We start from the raw sequence: 20,016 nt of genomic DNA on the forward strand, positions 1-20,016 counted from the left end.
ATTTCTGCTCGGCTCCACAAGACAAAACGCCCTTGAGATCACCATTCACAAGCGCTTGATTCTGAGCTTCACGAATTAAGGAAGGAAGGTTGGATTGAATCCGAATAGAGTGCAGCTGGGTCCTTTCTTTACGACTCAATGCGTCAGCCACCACATTAGCCTTTCCCGGGTGGTAGCGAATTTCACAATCGTAATCGCTGAGAAGTTCGACCCAGCGTCGCTGCCTCATGTTCAACTCTTTCTGATTGAGGATGTGTTGTAAGCTCTTGTGATCGGTAAAAATGACACACTTCGTACCGTACAGGTAATGTCTCCAGATTTTTAGGGCAAACACCACTGCACCCAGCTCCAGGTCATGTGTGGCGTAGTTCTTCTCGTGCACCTTGAGTTGCCGAGAAGCGTAAGCGATAACCTTCCCTCGTTGCATTAAAACGCAACCGAGGCCCCGATTCGAAGCATCGCAATAAACGGTAAAGTCATCGTCACCTTCCGGAAGTGATAGAATCGGTGCATGGCAAAGCTTATTCTTCAGAGTTTGGAAGGCTTCCTCTTGAACTTGTCCCCACACGAAAGGTTCCCCTTTCTGGGTCAAAGTGGTTAAAGGCAAGGCAATCCTGGAGAAGTTTGAGATAAATCGGCGGTAGTAACCGGCCAGACCAAGAAATGAACGGATTTCGGTAGGTGTTTTAGGCGCTACCCAATTTCTGATGGCTTCTATCTTGGAAAGGTCGACGTGAATGCCGTCGACTTTGATGACATGTCCCAAGAATTGAACTTCCCTTAGCCAAAATTCACACTTGGAGAACTTGGCATATAGTTGCTCTTTCCTGAGAAGCTCCAAAATAAGCCTGAGATGAAGCTCATGATCGGTCCTCGAACGAGAATAAATGAGAATATCGTCTATGAAAACAATGACAAACTGATCAAGATATGGACGGCAGACGCGATTCATCAGATCCATGAAGATGGCGGGAGCATTGGTCATTCCAAAAGGCATAACCATGAACTCGTAATGACCATAACGAGTTCGGAACGCAGTTTTCGGGATATCCTCTTCCAGAACACGCAACTGATGGTAACCAGAACGCAGATCGATTTTAGAGAAAAACGTAGCACCCTGGAGCTGATCAAATAGATCATCAATTCTCGGTAACGGGTACCGATTTTTGATGGTGAGCTTATTAAGCTCCCGGTATTCAATGCACATACGGAAAGTCCCGTCCTTCTTTTTGACGAAGAGTACTGGGGCTCCCCATGGAGACGAGCTAGGGCGAATGAATCCCTTGCTAAGAAGTTCTTGAAGCTGATTTGATAATTCTAGAAGTTCCGACGGAGCTAGACGATACGGTGCCTTAGCAATAGGGAGAGCACCAGGAATAAGATCGATACGAAATTCCACCTGCCTGCTAGGAGGAAGTCCAGGCAGATCTTCGGGAAAAACATCAGAAAATTCACGCACAACAGGAATGTCCTGCAGTCTCTTGTCTTCGGATTCCTTGAGAGTAACATGAGCTAGAAATGCGGGATACTTCTTTCGAAGGTACCGACTGGCCTTTAAGCAAGAGACGATCCTTAGGCATCCACCCGATTTTTCGCCTTGAATAGTTAGAATTTCGCCAGAAGGTAAAGGGATACGAATAAGTTTCTCGGCGCAGATTACTTCCGCGAGATTGCTGGACAGCCAGTCCATTCCCACAACTAGATCGAAGCTTCCAAGACAAAAAGGTATAAGGTCAATACAGAACGATGTGGTGACAAGAGTAAGAGTGCAATTTCGGATGACAGACTTCACTTGTTTGGACTCCCCACTAGCAAGTTCAACAGAAAAGGCAGGGTCCAACTCGGAAATTTTTAATTTCAGTAAAGGAACCAATTTGCAAGAAACAAAGCTCCTATCAGCTCCTGTATCAAAAAGGACAGACACCCAGTTGTTGTTAAGAATAAACGTACCAGTAATAACATCGGGGTTTTGGCGTGCTTCGGCAGCTCCAATGGTAAAAGCCCTCCCGCGAGCCGGAGGGATGCTGGTGACGCGGGGGCATCGATTTCTGTAATGGTCCATAGCGCCACACTCGAAGCAGCCTCGAGCAGGGTTAGGCTGAGGGTTAGCATTCCCCACAGCCAGTTGGTTGCCAGGACTCCTGCATCGCTCCACCAGGTGCCCGAATCGTCCACAATTCGTGCACTTGCGGCACGACTCTCTAGTTGGATGATGATAAGAACATAAGTTGCACTTGGGATGAAGCCCAGTATATTCCTTTCTTGGTCTTCCCTGAGCTGTTGTGGCTGGAGCGGGGGCTATGGAGTTGATAGGCGTAGCATCAGTGATTGCAGCTAAGTTGGTCGCCTTCCGCTTCCTATTGCTCCCCTTTTTCGTCCTCCCTTCGGAGAATTTGCCCTTATCCTGATGCAGAACACCAGACTTGAGCTGTTCCCTGGTCAGACGGGCAGTGAGATCGATCGCTGCCTTAAGTGTAGTGGGGTCAACTCCAACCGCAATGCCCCTCATGGAGTCCGGAAGACCGCCGATGTATTGCTCGACAGCGCGAGAAGCGGGAGTAACCATATGGGGCACCAATAAGGAGAGTTCATGAAATCTCTCCGTGTACTTCATGTGATCCGCGCCCTTCATCGTGTGCGCCCTAAACTCAGCCTCCAGTTTCTGGATCTCGGTTCTCGGAACGAACTCCTGCGTGACTAGCTCAACATACTCAGCCCAGGGCAGGGCTAGGGCCGCGTCTCGTCCCCTGGTTCTTATCTCGTTATTCCACCACGTGAGAGCCCGTTTGTGGAACATACTCGTTGCGAATTTTACCCTGAGTTCATCCGGGCAGGAGCACATGTTGAATGAAGCTTCGACTTTCTCGAACCACTGGAGAAGACCAGCGGCTCCCTCGGTTCCACTAAAACTTGTAGGCCTAGTGTTGGTAAAAGCCTTATAGAGCTTATCGGCCTGAAGAGTGGGATTCGGTTCTGGGGCTTGTGGTGCACCCGAGGTTCCTTCTTGCCTCATGTTGTTTACCAGACCCGGAAGAACTGCTGCAATTTGCTGCGCTATGAGGGCAGCGAGGTCAGCGGGGTCAACATTGACGGATGAGCGACGAGGAGGCATTCTATTAAAAGAATAAGAATGCGCATAAGTTAAAATTGAGAATAAAGAATAACTGGATAAGGAATTGCCAAAGAGTACATCGCTACCAGATTTACAATTAATGATGCAACACATAAGCACATAGCAAGCATATAAGTGTGGGCATGTGATAGTGATGCATGAATTATCTAGAGTCAAGGGTCCTAGGTTATAGTCTAGGTCGGTTTCCTAATTCCCTATAACCATTGGCTCTGATACCAATCTGTCACACCCCGGTCGTAATTGGCGGAAAAACCGAGGCGTGGCGACGGGGTCGTGATTGATTGAGCACAATAGATTTAAAAGTCTAAATGCATAAACTTAAAACATGTCAACATTACAACAATTCAACAGGTAGCAAATTTGTTCCATTACAACGGATAATGCTAACATCAATCCTAAATGTCTTCCATCTAAGGCCTCTATCAGCTATTTGCTACTTCCTGCTTCATTTCCTGAAAACATGTAACGAAAATGTCAACTACATAAAGTAGAGGAGTGAATTCATAGGTTTAAGGAAAAAGGGATTATACACAAGCATACTAGACTAAGTTGTAGGGGTTTATGTATAGGGTGTACCATCGGCTAACCCACCACTCCTACAACTTATCCTACCATGCTTGGGTATAAAGCCCGGTTTTGAAAAGGTTTGTAAGACAAGACAAGCGCACCAGACTAGGTTGTAGGGGTTTATACATAGGGTGTACCATCGGCTAACCCTCCACTCCTACAACCTACTCTGCTAAGCTTGTTTATATTTGTAAATCCAAAGTATAAAGATAGGTCAACTAATAACGTAGTGATAAGCCCTGCACAAGCATACTGGTGTAATGATATCAAAGATATATGTATAAAGATACCAAAGAATCATATGTAACCATGTCTTGATGATAATGATGATAATGCATAATGATCACACGAGACCTGACATCAACCCACACAAGACCACACGATGCTACTTGATTTCCATGATGGTAACCCAAATCGATCACTTTGGATACCATGAGAGAATTCTAAAGCGTCCACTTTAGTATCTCTTGGATTCCTAATCGATCACTTAGGAAATCCTTCGGATTCTTAATCGAACACTTTAAGAATCCCATAGGTCACGTGTATTCTAAATCGAACACTTTAGAATCCCACATCTAGTGACGGCCTGTCTACCAATCGACCACTTGGAGACCAAACATATGCACTAGTGTGACCTATACTGCCTATGTTCACACGACCACTAGACTGCCCAATGAATGATGTGTTTTCATGATAATGTGTAACGGGCATATGACTTTGATTTCGAAACGTCCAATGTTCCCTAAGCGATCAATGATTCCCATGTTTACTCCTGAATAACTGAATAGACATACACAACTTCCGAGAAAGTTAAGGTATGAGTAACCTGCTATGATTACTTGTTTCCCCAATGTTCATTGTTTGCAAAAGATTTGCCAAGAATGTCTATGATAAAGAATGTTTGAATAAATGAGTTTTGTCAAAACGTGTACAGTTACCATGTTTCCATCCCAATGATTTGAAAAGCTTAAAAGAAAAAGGGGGCTATGAACTCACCTTGTTGGCTAAGTATGGTTGCTAGGGTGGTCGAGTGCTGCCAAACGTCGATCCTCTAAGTCTAGACAAGGACACAATAGGTTAACAACACGCTTTAAGTCTAAGAGTATAAGCCTACGCGACCTCGAGCAAAAACCAAGTTTTAAAGTTGAAAACAAGTTGATTCTGGCACATTCGGTCGAATAAGGGCAGGTTCGATCGAATCAGCTACTTGTTCGGTCGAATATGGTACTGGTTCGGTCAAAGGGGCTGGGAAGAACACGTTCAGTCGATTGAGGACTCGTTCGGTCGAGTAGGATGTACATTCGGTCGAATACAATCGTATTCGGTCAAATGTGTATTCTGATTCGGTTAGTCTGTTCGTTTGCTCACTGGTTCGACCGAATGGTCTCTTGTTCGATCGAATAGGAGATGGTTCGACCGAATGGTCTGGTTCGATTGGTCTATTCGACCGAATAGACCTATTCGACTCCTTCAAGCCGGATGACGGAGAAACCTATGGGATTTTGACGATTTTCATGATTTTTCGCCCAAAATCAATGTTTTATACATGGAAATGCTCGGAATCCATAGGGCTATTGATTCCTAACGTTTATAACAACAAAAGTATGCTTTTTGACACCAAAAATGACGATTTTTGACCAAGAACACACTTGAAACAAAAGTTGGGGTTTTTGCTCGATTCGGGGCCGGATTTGATGATAAAAACGTATGATTTTCAAGAAGATCTTACCAAAAACAACAATAAACAGATTGGTGAACTCGAATTTTGGATTGAATAACTTTCTCTCACTACTCTCTCTCTAGAATTGGGGTGCTTGGGTGTGGGTGTGGAAGAGATGAAAGAAAAATGGTGGAGTTGTTCTTGCACTACGCTTATATACTTGGTTCTATCGGGTTCGGGTTTCGGTTACCTACGGGTCAAGGATAGCTGAGTTCATAAGTTTTAACGAGCTAAAACTTTCCAGTAAAAATTTTATAAAAAAAATCATTTTTCAAGAAATCGCTTGGACTCTTTTTAAATAAAAACCTTTTATTTTTCGAAAACACAAAATTAATATTTTTCAAACGTAAAAGTTCTTTTTATGAAATAACATTTTTAGCTGAAATAAACAGATTTTCCAATGATATGGATTCCGAACTTATCGTCCAGAACCCAAAGTGTATAGTTTCCGATGATTTCTTGATTTTAGTTTACCAGTCAAATTCCAGGGCGTTACACATACAATCCAAGAAATGAAGGCAAACAGAATATGCGGCTTGGAAGGAGGAACAATTCATCTTCCCAAAAGTAAAAGGAGGGGCAAACAATAAAGAGCCTTTAGTGATTACAGCCGTATTCGGTCACTACCGGACACCGCGTTTTTTCATCGACGCAGGGGCAACATCCAACATCATGTACCGCCAGTGTTTCAACTTACTAGAAGACAAAGACAGGCAGCGATTAACGCCAGTTAATGCTCCGATCGCGGGTTTCAATCAAAGTGTTGAATACCCGCTAGGACAGCTGACATTCCCGGTTGAACTAAGTGATGGAGTCCACTCACGAATGGAAGACGTAGACTTCCTAGTGATGGAAACGCCTCACCCACATTATGATATAATCCTGGGAAGGAAAGCAATCGGTGACTTTAATGCTAACCCCTCAATAGCTCATGGAATATTGAGAGTACCAACTCCAACGGGGATAGCAATGATCCACGCCAAAAAAGAGTGCAACATGGCGGAAAGGAAAACACCAAAAATGCAAAAATCTAGCAAAGAAAGAGAAGTGGAAAAATGGGTGCACAACAAAGAATTCCCAGAACAAAGCATAACTATTGGACCAACTATCTCCGAAGAGGCGCGGGCGACACTGAAAAGGTTGCTAATCAAGAGCGTCGATGTCTTCGCGTGGACCCCGGAAGACATGACAGGGGTCCCAAGAAGCACAGCGGAACACGAATTAAAGGTCAATTCAGCTTTCGTCCCGGTGGTACAAAAAAGAAGAAAGATGGGGCCAGACCAAGCAAAAGCCTGCGATGAACAAGTCTAACAACTAGTGGATGCGGGCATAATCCGCGAAATCCAATACCAAACATGGATAGCCAATCCAGTGATGGTACCCAAGGCAAACGGCCAATGGCGCATGTGTATCGACTTCAAAGATCTCAACAAAGCATGCCCAAAAGATTGCTACCCGTTGCCAGAAATCGACCTTAAGGTGGACGCACTGGTACCCTTTCAGTTCAATGTTTTTTTGGCACATATAAAGGGTACCATTAGATCCACATGGCGGTAAAAGACCAGGACAAAACGGCGTTCAGAACGAGCAGCGGAACACATTGTTATAAGATGATGCCATTTGGCCTCAAGAACGCCAGGTCTACATACCAGAGGTTGATGGACAGAGAGTTCAAGTCTCAAATCGGGAGAAATTAGAAGTCTACATGGATGACTTGGTCATCAAAAGCAAGACGGAGGCAACAATGTTGAAAGACATTGAAGAAACCTTCAAAACATTAAGGTTCATTAGCATGAAGCTCAATCCGGGAAAATGTTCCTTCGGAATGGAGGAAGGAAAATTTTTGGGAGTAATCGTAACAAATGGCGGCTTCAAAGCCAACCCAGAAAAGCTAGAAGCTGTGTTAAAGATGCCCTCATCAAAATCTGTTAAGCAAGTACAAACACTCAACGGCCGATTAGTTGCGCTGAACAGATTTTTGTCAAGTCACGCAGAAAGATCTTTTAAGTTTGTTTCAACCTTGAGGAACTGCCTCAAGAAATCTCAATTTCGGTGGACAGAAGAGGCAGAAACAGCATTTCAGGAAATCAAGTCGCACTTAGCGGAACTACCAACGCTAACAGCCCCTAAAGCTGGAGAGCCATTGATAGTGTACCGAGCAGCGTCAGAAAGAACACTCAGCGCTGTCCAGATGGTGGAAAGAAATGGCGTTCAAACGCCCATTTATTACATAAGCCGCACCCTTGCAGACGCGGAAACAAGGTACTCCACCTTGGAAAAGCTAGTCTTATTCTTGGTTCAGACAGCGCGGAGTTTACGAAGATACTTTCAGGGCCACCCAATACATGTTCTCACCAACTTTCGCTTACAAAATGTACTGAGCAAGCCATAATTGTCTGGGAGGCTTGAAAAATGGGCGATAGAATTGGTAGAACACGCCATCGAATATAAATCCAGGCCAGCGATCAAAAGCCAGGTTTTGGCTGATTTCATCGTGGAAATTCCTCAAGAAAAAGAAGAAGAATTCCGAAGAGAGATCGAACCCCCTGTTGATCAACGAAAAGATGAAGTTTGGAAGTTGTTCACAGATGGAGGTTCTAATAGGTGCAGGCGCGGGCCAAAGAATAACTAACCCGGAAGGACAACACTTCACGTATGCGATTCGCCTAGAATTCAAAAGCACAAACAATGAGGCGGAGTACGAAGCGTTGTTGGCAGTGTTAAGAATCGCCAAAAAATTAGGAGCTTGCCGCTTAGAGGCACACGTAGATTCAATGCTGGTGACAAACCAGATTGAAGGATCATACGATGCAAAAGATGACAAGATGGCGTCATACTTGGCACAAGCTAAAGTGCTAATGGAAGCCTTCGCTACATGCAAGGTGAAACACAACAAGAGCAGCGAGAACAAACAAGCAGACGCCTTAAGCAAATTGGCGTCAGTTGGTTTCGAACATCTCACAAAAGACGTCCGCATCGAAGTACTGGCAACACCTTCAACAATGAACAAAGAAGTTTTCGTGTGTTCAACGGCAGAAAAAAGTTGGATGACACCAATCATTAACTACCTCGCGAGAGGTATTTTTGCCAGAAAAGAAAGCGGACGCCCGAAAGATTCGCCACAAAGCCTTGAATTACACAATCCAAGATGACATCCTGTACAGGCGATCGTACTTAGGGTCGCTTCTCAGATGTGTAAATCCACAAGACACAAATTATCCGTTGAGAGAAATTCACGAAGGAATATGTGGCGTGCATGCAGGTCCGAGAATGGTGGTCGCCAAAATCATGAATACAGGATACTATTGGCCAGGCATGCATGTGGACGCAGAAAAAGAGTTAAGGCGATGCAGCGCCTGTCAACGCCATGCACCAAATACCTTGCGCCCAAAAAATGCCATGATCCCAGTAACAGCCTCTTGGCCATTCCAGAAATGTGCAATTGATATAACGGGACCATTTCTATATGCGCCATGGCGGGTGAAGTTTCTCATGGTGGCAATCGATTACTTCACAAAATGGGTTGAAGCAAAGCCGGTAGCAACAATCAACGCAGCCAGCATTAAAAAGTTCATATGGGAGTTCATCATCTGTCGTTTTGGACTACCCATGAATCTGGTCAGCAACAATGGAACACAATTTGCTGATCAACATATCCAACGATGGTTAAAAGAGCTCAATATCACACAAACGTTTACTTCTGTCGCTCATCCACAAGGAAATGGTGAAGTAGAGCGCGCCAACAGAACCATTGTGAGCGGAATCAAGAAAAGGTTGGTAAATCACAAGTCAGGATGGGTTGATAAACTACCCCACGTCCTATGGGCCATACGAACCCAAAGAAATACAAGCAACGCGGAAACACCGTTCAGCCTAACGTATGGTACCGAAACAATGATTCCCGCAAAAATTGGCGTCCCATCACCAAGGGTCACATTGCAAAACGACAACGAGGCAGAAAGGCGCCTGGACCTAATGCTCCTGGAAGAGCGTCGAGTGTTGGCCGCAATCAGAGAACAAAATTACAAACGCCAACTACAAAAATATTACGACGCAAAAGTAAAAGTTTGTGAGTTCAATGCCGGAGATTACGTCCTTCGCAACAATGAGGCATCAAGAGCGCACGCGCAAGGCAAGTTAGCGCCTACATGGGAAGGCCCTTATCAAATTAAAAAAGTATTGGGAAAAGGTGCCTATGTCCTGATGCAACTCGATGGCTCACCAATTCCTAGAACGTGGAATGCAGCGCAATTGCGAAGATTTTATATGTAAATCGATTCCAAAGTTGTAAACACAGGCCAAGGGTCAAACAAATTTGAATGGAAACGATACTCTGCATTTCACAAAAGGAAAATTTCATTGCATTTATATACAAATAATTACAAGCGAGTACCAACACCTGCGAAACAAAATAAAATTACAACTATACAACAGAGATAGCCTAGTCGATGTCATTAACGCTGTTTCCTGACTGGTCAATAGCAGCCGCACTATCTCCTCGGTCACCACTAGATGTGGCGGAAGGACCAGCCAAAGAAGGCTCTAGCAGCATCCTTAACAGTTGCACGCCATTTTCTTCCTTAGCGTACCCAACAACCGCCGAAAGAATGGGAAACGTAAGAGCATCATATTCCTCCTCACGACGGCATACTCCGCTTCCACATCAATAGCTTACAGGACGTAAGCTTCAGAAGGAAGATTATCACGCAGATGCGTCACCGCATCCTGAAAGCCGATCTTGTGACCAAGTTGCCGGGAAGCAGTAACAAGGGCTCCAACACACCGCGTTAAGTCATCATCGGTGATGATGCGTTGGGCAACCTACATAATAAAGACGTCAATAAAATGCAAGTAAAGGTATAAACGTATTTATAGCATACCTTGCAAATGGCGTGTTTCAACAGCCAGTCACGGTCAGCAGCGGCAGCGATACATTCAGTAGATAAAGCTTTAATGGTCTCCTCATTGGAGACCAATGTGTCAGCCACTTTGCCCGCATCCGCCTTCCTTGACTCAGATTCTGCCTCCAACTCTTTAATACGCTTGCGAAAAACAGCGTTTTCACTCCCGAGTTTGGCGAAAGCCTGTTTGGCAGAAAGAGCACGACCGCGTGCATCCGCAAGATCAGCATTAGACTTCTTGCAGGCAGCCTCAAACTCCTTATAACGAGCAACCCGCTCACGGACAGATTCCACAAAATCTGCCTCAACCTTCGCCAATTTTTCTTCAGCATCAATCAGAGCTTGGCGATGCTCCGACGACTCTTTACCCGCCTTCCAGGTGGCAGCCTCAGCATCTTTCACCAACTACTCCATCTCTCTCGTCCGGGCACTTGCATCTATCTTCTCCTCATGAATAGCACGGTTCTCGCGCAACAATTCCGCGAAACTAGAGAAAGCCTGGACTTGTTGAAAAGCAGCATCAGAATACAAACTATTCCGAGACTGGATTTTGCGAGCAATGCGCTCGCCAAGAGGAACAACATGTTTCAAAAATTCTGTACAGGTGGCTGGGTCTTCAAAATTGGCGCCCCAAGTAACCTTCCATCATGGGCGAAAAACATGATTCGCCTCCATAGAATCACGGGGATCCATATCTACATTCAACACCCCGCTGACGGGTGGTCCATGGGACAACCCTTAATTGATTTAAAGCCGTAATTATCATGTTTTGTATTGGTTTATTTGGTGGAATTAGATGACTACGGTATTATTGATGAATTGTAGTTACAAAGGAGATTCCGGAACGAGTATGGTATATAACGAAGAAACCCAAGGAACCGGAGATGCAAAAGAAGTCAAAATAAGTGAAAGCAAGGGTGCATGGCTGGTGTCCACCGTGACCCACGGTTTACACCGTGGGCCACGGTCCAAAGAAGATCAACTAGACAGAGGCCACCGTACCGTGGCACTCTGTCTCACCGTGAAGACCACCGTGACCCACGGTTCAACCGTGGGCCACGGTCCAACATTTTCTAGAAGTCCACCGTGACCCACGGTGTAGACCGTGGGCCACGGTTCATGTCGTAACTGCCGATTTATTTTGCTTTATTACTCGTTTTTTGGCTGGCTTTTGAGTTATCTTTCATTCTAAACAAGCAAGAGACGAATTTTGGAGATTGAGAACAAGACTTTGGTGATTGTAATCAATCATTTGGGTTTATTATTCATTCGATTTCTTAATGGATGTGATGTTTAATCAAACTATGAGTGGCTAATCATCTTTATGTTCTCTCCCGAATTGTAAGGTTTTCAATTGGATTACTTGTTATTCGCTTATGATATTTGTGGGATAATCTTTTGATCTTATGAATATATTGCTATGGTGATTGTGAGTTGTATTGTAATTGTTAGTATGATTTGAATTCGTGTTCTTGACTATCCGTTCTTGGTGCCATAGGCAATCGAGATTTAGTAGAAGAGAATTAGGGTTAGCAATACTAAACTGATTCTTGAGTGACAACCTTGCATTTTTGTAATCCAAGTACTTAGTCCTCTTTTATCACAATTAACTGCATTTTCACAAAACTATATTCGTGTAGTTCATTCCACAAATAAGCGTTAACTTGATTAACATTGGAAACATGAAATCGGGAGAGAGCATTGTTTCTTATATTGTTTAAAACTCGTTTATTGTTTTAGTTATTTTTGTTAATCAAAACCAAACAACCAAATTACTTGAGTTTATTTTCTGCATTTAGTTTAATTTAGATAAATAACAAAACTACTTGGTAACATTATTTCCACAAACTCCCTGTGTTCGATACCCGCTTACCGCTATCTAAATAGTTGTATTCAGTTTATTTTTGAGTGAGTCATCGACCTCACGTCAAATTTTAGCGCCGTTGCCGGGGAGTAGTGCGCAACGTGTGTTAGTTAGTAGTTTTTGTTTGTTATTTTCGGTTTTACGCTGGTTGTGTTAGTGTGCAGGTACCTACAGGTGTATGCATACTAGAAGATCTAACAGGTTATCACCGCTAGTTATTGATCCCGAGATTGACAAAACACTTCGAAGAAACCGAGTCTTACTTAGGGAGAATAAGTTTCTTGGTTCTCCAACAACATTAAACAACATGGATTCACCAGTTCCCACTTCGGGTCAACCAGTCCCGATTACACCTCCACCAATCACTACTAATATACAAACATCATCAAGTGAACTTCAACCACCACCTACAACTGAACCCATCAATGCTCAATTCACCTATGCAACATCATCCACATTGCTACCTATTACCAACCTTTTTCCCACCTTTGGTGTGTCATCATCATCTCAACAATATCAACCACCACCACCCTTTCAACAATCACAATCAAACTACCAATACCAACCCGAACAGTTTATGCAACATTCAAGATCACAAGGTGAGGGATATGGATATAGGTTTGACAATGAATTCGAGGGGTATGAAGTGGAAGGTTACTACATGGGAGGTGATGGAAGTCAAAGGGTAAATCCGGGAAATTTGGTCTATGGTCAATGGCAACATCCAGAATCGGTGCAAGGGTTTAATAGACAAACACCATCGGTTGTTCAACAACCGCCTCAACAACAACTGGTAATTATCCAACAAAACGTGCAACCACCACCGATTCAACAACAAGCTCAACAACAACCACCGGTTGTTGTTCATCAATAGGTTCAACCGCCACCAATTATCCAACAACCGCAAGGGCAACCTCAAGATCCACAATTTCAACAACCAATGCCCCAAACACAGTTTCAACAACAGTTTGTGCAGCCAAGGCCCGTTTATAGACCAATGGGTCAACCAAGAGTACCAATGGGGGTACCAAGAAGACACATAAGAGAGATGGCTAGGGGGATTGAAGCCCATTTCAGACCCACAATTACTAATAATCCGTCTCCAGTGGTCATCCCTCTCAATAATCAAGGGAGGACATTTGAAGTAAGAACCAATTCCCTTCAAAGTCTTCCGAAGTATAAAGGTCTAGCAACGGAGGAACCTTACTTTCACTTGGAGGCATATGACTCCATTTGCAACACAATTGGGGGTCAAGGTTTTACATCGGATGATGTGAAGTTGGTTCTATTACAGTTCTCATTGGAAGACAAGGCAAATAGATGGTTTTATACTTTGCCTTCCGCGTCTGTTTATACTTGGGCCGAAATGCAACAAAGATTTTTAGAAGAATTTTACACGTCCCAAAAGACCAATGATGCGAGAAGAAGTTTAAGAACCTTCCAACAACAATCGGGGGAAATGTTTCATGAAGCATTCGAGAGGTTCAATATGATGATCAAGAATTGTCCTCATCACGGTATTGCTTTATGGGAGTTGTTGAATGTGTTTCATGAAGGGTTGAGTATGGAGGATGAACGGGATTTACGGTCGATCACAAATGGTGCATTTGTTACTAATTATGAACAAGACGATTGGGCATATTTGGAACAAATGGCAGTTACATCAAAGAGGAAGGCCCAAACCGGAAGAAGAACAAGGCCGGCGATTGGTAGACCGCAAGTGCAAGCTGTGGAAGAAGGAAATGTACAAACCACTAATCAAGTAATCGATGTTTGTACAAATTGCAACGAGTTGGGTCATGCAACGGAGCTGTGTGGGGTAGGTCAAGCACCGGTGGAAGAGGTGAATGCACTTCAAGGGGGGAGGTGGTAGGAATTACATCATGAACTCCAACACCTACCACCCCGGGTTAAGAAATCACCCGAATTTTCGTTATGGAATTCCGGCCACTCAATATAACCTGGATTTTCAAGGAAGTCAGAGTAATTATGTCCCTCGCCAAAAATATAATAACCAAGGTAATTATTATGGCGGGAATAATCAAGGATTTCAAGGTCAAGGGGGTGGCGGTCAAAGCGGGTCAACGGGTCAAAGTTCATCGAGTGGTAATGAAGTTATGGACATGTTAAAGTTGATGCAACAAGACATGCAACGAAGAAATCAACTTGATGAGGTTAGAATGCAAAAGGATGAAGTTAGAGATAAGGCCATCCAATCTTTGACCACACAAATGGGTCAATTGACAAGCGACATAAAGGTAAATCCTTCTCATAACTCTTCTCGTAATGTTCCTATTAACCACGTTAGTGTTTTAAGAAGTGGTAAAGAATATAAAAAAGATTTATCACTGGGTGTGGTTGATGGGGAAGTTGAGGATATTACGTGTAGGTAATGAAAGTGATGATGAAATTGTAACTAATAAACCTACTAAACATGTCACTTTTGAAAAACCGTTACAAACTCCGGGTCAAAGTTCAAATTTAAACGATAAAAATAAGGAAGTGGAACCAAATGCGGTTCCATTTCCTTTGGCTTTACTTGACCCGGGTAAGAAAAACATCAGTTCTAGAAGGGGTCCTCAAAAAGAAGATATGTGGGAAGTTTTTAAGCAAGTAAAGGTAAATTTACCTTTACTTGAGGCAATAAAACAAGTGAACGCGTATGATAAGTTTTTAAAAGATCTATGCACTCAAAAGAGGCAACAAAAAGTGCCTAAACGAGTGGATTTAACTGGGTGGGTAAGTGCGGTTTTAAAAGGAGATCTTCCTCCTAAGCTTCAAGATCCGGGAACGCCCTTAATTAATATTCAAGTAGGCGATTTTCAAATGTCAAGGGCGTTACTAGATCTTGGGGCCGGAGTAAGCATTCTCCCGGGGGGTTTATATGACCAATATGACTTTGGTCCTTTAAAACGTGTTGAGACCAAGGTTGTATTGGCGGATTTGTCTCATAAATTTCCGCGTGGAATCGTGCGAGATGTTATTGTGAAAGTGGAGGATTTTTACTATTATGTGGACTTTTTGGTGTTAGACTATTCTTCGGGTGACCCAAGTCAACAACAAAATGTTATCTTAGGTCGACCATTTTTGAACACTGCTCATGCAATCATTGATTGCAGATTTGGTACCGTTGACATGGCGTTTGGTGATCGTAAAATGCGCCTTAATGTTTTTTCAAACGTTTCTAATTCTTTGAGTGGTGAAGAATGTTTTATGGCAGATTTGGTGGACCATTGTATTCCTCATGAATATGATGAAGATTGTGTAGAAGCTTGTATTTGTGATGATTCTGAACAGGTACACGTCTGTGCTTTGAGGATGGAAGAACAAAAACAGGATATCTTAGCTATGCAAGAGGGAAGGCCACCATGGACACATCAATTTGAGAATTTGCCAACGGAGATCAATTCGGACACAAAGCCGTCTTTGGAGTGTCCACCAAAGGTTGAATTGAAGGAACTCCCAAGTCACTTGAAGTATGCATTTTTATGGGAGAATGAAACTCTTACGGTTATCATTGCTTCTAACTTGGAGGAAGAACAAGAGAGGGCGTTGGTAAAAGTGTTGGGAGCACATAAGGCTGCTATTGGATGGACGTTGGCAGATCTAAAGGGTATTAGTCCTTCCATTGTTATGCATAAAATAATTACTGATGAGGAGGCTAAACCCACATGGGAGACTCAAAGACGGTTGAACCCGAATTTGCGGTAAGTGGTGAAAAAGGAGGTTATCAAATGGTTGGATGCGGGGATCATTTATCCCATTTTAGACAGTGCATGGGTGAGCCCGACACAGGTAGTGCCCAAGAAAGCCGACATCCAGGTAATAAAAGGTGATAATGGTGAACAAATCTCCACCCGACCGGTAACCAGGTGGCGAGTGTGCATCGATTATCAAAAATTAAATAATGCAACCTCAAAAGACCATTTTCCACTACCATTCATTGATCAAATAGTTGAAAAACTTTCGGGTCAAAAATATTATTGTTTTTAGGATAGATATTCGGGTTACAATCAAATTGCAATTTATCCCGATGACCAACATAAGACCATCTTCACGTGTCCATATGGTACTTTTGCCTTTAGGCGAATGCCATTTGGATTGTGTAATGCCCCGGCTACTTTTCAAAGATGCATGATGAGCATTTTTTCTGACATGGTCGGGGAATCACTTGAAGTTTTTATGGACGATTTTTCTATTTTTGGCTCAACATTCGAGTCGTGTCTCGTTGATTAAGAAAAAGTTTTAAAACGATGTGTTGAGACAAACCTGGTGTTGAGTTGGGAAAAAAGTCATTTCATGGTGCAAGAGGGCATTGTGTTGGGTCATGTGGTTTCAAGTAGGGGAATGGAAGTTGACCAAGCTAAAATAAAAGTAATTTCATCTTTACCACCCCCAAAAAATGTTAAAGGGGTGAGATCGTTTTTGTGACATGCCGGATTTTATAGGAGATTCATTAAAGGTTTTAGTGCAATTTCAAAACCTTTATGTAATCTCTTATTGAAGGATGTCCCCTTTGAGTTTACTGATGAATGTTTGCAAGCTTTTGACAGTTTGAAGGAGAAGTTGGTACAAGCACCCATTCTACAATCACCGGATTGGTCAAGCCCGTTTGAGATCATGTGTGATGCTAGTGATAGCACGGTTGGAGCGGTATTGGGTCAACGAGTAGAGAAGAAGCCGGTGGTAATATACTATGCAAGCAAAACTTTATCCGAGGCGCAATTAAATTACACCACTACCGAAAAAGAGTTACTTGCGGTGGTGTACGCCTTGGATAAATTTCGGTCATATATTTTGGGAAGTAAAGTTGTGGTGTACTCGGATCATAGTGCGGTCAGGTATTTGATGGAAAAGAAAGACGTGAAACCGCGTTTGATTCGATGGGTGTTATTGTTGCAGGAATTCGATCTTGAAATCCGGGACAAGAAAGGTTTTGAGAATGTAGTGGCGGATCACCTGTCTCGGATTCCACTTGAATGTGTCGATAACCCGATGGAGATAAACGAACGGTTTCCCGACGAACAATTGTTAGCCGTGTCGACTACACCATGGTATGCCCACTTTGTGAATTATTTAGCAACGGGGTCTATTCCAAGTCATTGGGTGAAGAAAAGAAGACAACGATTCATGGCCCAAGTGAAACAATATATTTGGGATGAACCGGACTTGTTCAAAATTGGTTCGGATCAAATGATAAGGAGGTGTATTCCCGATTCTAAGGTACGTGAGATTTTGACTCATGCACATGCATCGGTGTGTGGAGGTCATTTTAGCGGTCAAAAGACGGGTTACCGGGTGCTCCAATGTGGGTTTTATTGGCCCACAATTTTTAAAGATGCAAGTGAGTATGCCCGACATTGTTTGAATTGCCAAAAGTTGGGTAGTATCTCGAAACGGGATGAAATGCCATTGCAACCGATTTTGGTGTTAGAGATTTTCGATGTATGGGGAATCGACTTTATGGGCCCGTTTCCAAACTCGAATGAATTTTTGTATATTTTGGTTGCGGTCGATTACGTGTCCAAGTGGGTAGAAGCGGTAGCAACAAGAACTAATGACCATTCGGTAGTTTGTAAATTCGTTCAATCAAACATCTTTGCTCGGTTTGGCATCCCGCGGGTTATTATAAGTGATGGCGGGTCACATTTCAAGAATTTCAACTTTGGGAAGCTTTTAAAAAGGTACAATGTGAATCACCGAATCGCTACTCCTTATCATCCACAAACAAGTGGACAAGTTGAAGTGTCCAATCGCCAAATCAAAGAAATCTTAATGAAGACGGTGCGGGTCGATAGGAAGGATTGGTCTTCTAAGCTGAATGATGCATTGTGGGCGTATCGGACCGCCTACAAAACTCCTATTGGCACAACTCCTTATCAGTTAGTTTATGGAAAAGGGTGTCACTTACCAATGGAGTTGGCACATAGGGCGTTTTGGGCGATTAAGAACGTTAATGCGGATTATAAGGTAGCGGGTGAATTGAGAAAGTTGAAATTGAATGAGATCGAGGAAATACGGGATGAAGCATATGAATGTGCTTCCGCATACAAAGACAAACTAAAGAAAATCCATGATGCAAAGTTGAGAAAACGGATTTTTGAAGTGGGTCAAAAGGTGTGGTTGTATAATTCACGGCTAAAGTTATTTCCGGGTAAGTTAAAGAGCAAATGGATGGGCCCATATGTCATCCCGAAAGTGGGGCAATTTGGTGATGTAGAGATAGAAGATGTCCAAGAACAAACGAAACAAGTGGTGAACGGTTAAAGGCTTAAACCTTACTTGGATGGAAAGGACATCAATATGCTCGATGTGGACCGGGTGAGTTACTTGTTACGCTCACCGGATGAGGAAACGAATTAAGAGGCCAAGGTATGTTGTATATTTTAGTTTAGGTTAATTTAGTTCTTATTTAAAATAAGTTTTAAAATTACCTTCCTCGCTTTGGAGTTGTCCAAACTAAGTGTGGGAAAGTCTTCGTGATTTTTATACCGTGTTGAGGATAACTCGGGTTTTTCATGGGGGGTAGGGTAATTTTATTTTTAATTCATTTTAATTTGGTAAATATGTTTTTTTAATATTGTTGGTTATTTTGGTCCCTTAAAAAAATTAAAACAGTGAACCGTGGACCACGGTTGGAACCGTGGCCCACGGTGGGAAACGTGAGACACGGTGGTAGCCCGGGACACGGTACGGTGCAGTCTGTTAATTTTGACATAACTCAACCGTAACCCACGGTCCCAACCGTGGGCCACGGTCCGATCAGGACTGCACTTGGGGGCCGGGTTTTGGTGTTAATAAACAATAAAAAATCATTTTTTACATCAATTCTTAACCACACAAATCACCTAACACTATTATTTACTTCAACTCTCATCTTCTTCTTCCCAAAACCTTTATTCACAAATCCTAACTTCCAACTTAAAACCTTCATAACTTCCTCATATCTTCATCAAATCAACCGATTTTTGGGTCTAAATTGGCTAGAATTTCACAAGGATTTCGATTATACCATTGAAATTGAAAGAATCCTTTGTTTTGTTGATCGATTTTGGACATAGAGAGTCCGAAAATTTCCGAAATATTTAGGGGTTTTTTGTTTAGTTTGAAGCTTTCTTCATCTACATATTAAACAACACAAAGGTATGGAATCTCTTTTCATTATTGATGATACATTGTATTGAAGTTGTAAGTTTGTTATGATTGTTTATATGTACCCACTTGCTTGTTTGAGTAATGAGTATGATGATTATATGGTATGGTTGTGGATAGTAGATAATTGTTGCAACATATGTTTGTTATATTGATTAATTAGAAAATTATTTGTTGAAGCAAGTGTTGAAATTTTTGGTCAATTGATTAACAAGTGATTATCCACAACCATAGTAACAAGCAAGTGTGGGGAAGTTTATGTTGACTTAAAATTGGTTTGTTTGTTGTGTATAGATGGGTAGGACTGCGGATAAGGGTAAGTCAAAGGCATCATCTTCAAGTGGGCTAGCAGCCCAAATAAAGAGACAAAGGATGCAGGAAGAGCAAGCATACGTGCAAGTACAAACGGTAAAACCCACGTGGAAAGGTGGGGGATTGTCAAAGTACCCATTGGAATGGCAAGCAGAGCTATTTGTTGACAAAATGGCTACGTTGAATAAAAGAATTGATGGATATATGTGTGAGAAGGAGGTAAACGATCCAGGTTTTGAGGTGTTTGGGATAGTTGACAAGTTTGAAGCTTTGGGTTGGGAAGCAGTGTTAAAGTGTTATGATAACGAGATTAACTCGTTGTATGATAGAATTGAAGAATGGGTGTCCACATTGAGATGTCCTCCCT

General features: G+C 42.8%; 1 protein-coding gene across 1 annotated transcript; it reads left to right on the forward strand.

The window, feature by feature from the left end:
• Window positions 1-6,092: 6,092 nt before the first annotated feature.
• On the forward strand, window positions 6,093-6,731 carry LOC143586388 (uncharacterized). The gene has a single exon (XM_077067945.1). The coding sequence runs from the start codon at window positions 6,093-6,095 to the stop codon at window positions 6,729-6,731; it is 639 nt and encodes a 212-aa protein (XP_076924060.1).
• Window positions 6,732-20,016: the final 13,285 nt, after the last annotated feature.

This window comes from Bidens hawaiensis, unplaced genomic scaffold, assembly GCF_021521415.1.
Source record: "Bidens hawaiensis isolate Kalapana, Puna unplaced genomic scaffold, B.hawaiensis_p1.1 tig00034641_1, whole genome shotgun sequence".
Lineage (NCBI taxonomy): Eukaryota > Viridiplantae > Streptophyta > Magnoliopsida > Asterales > Asteraceae > Bidens > Bidens hawaiensis.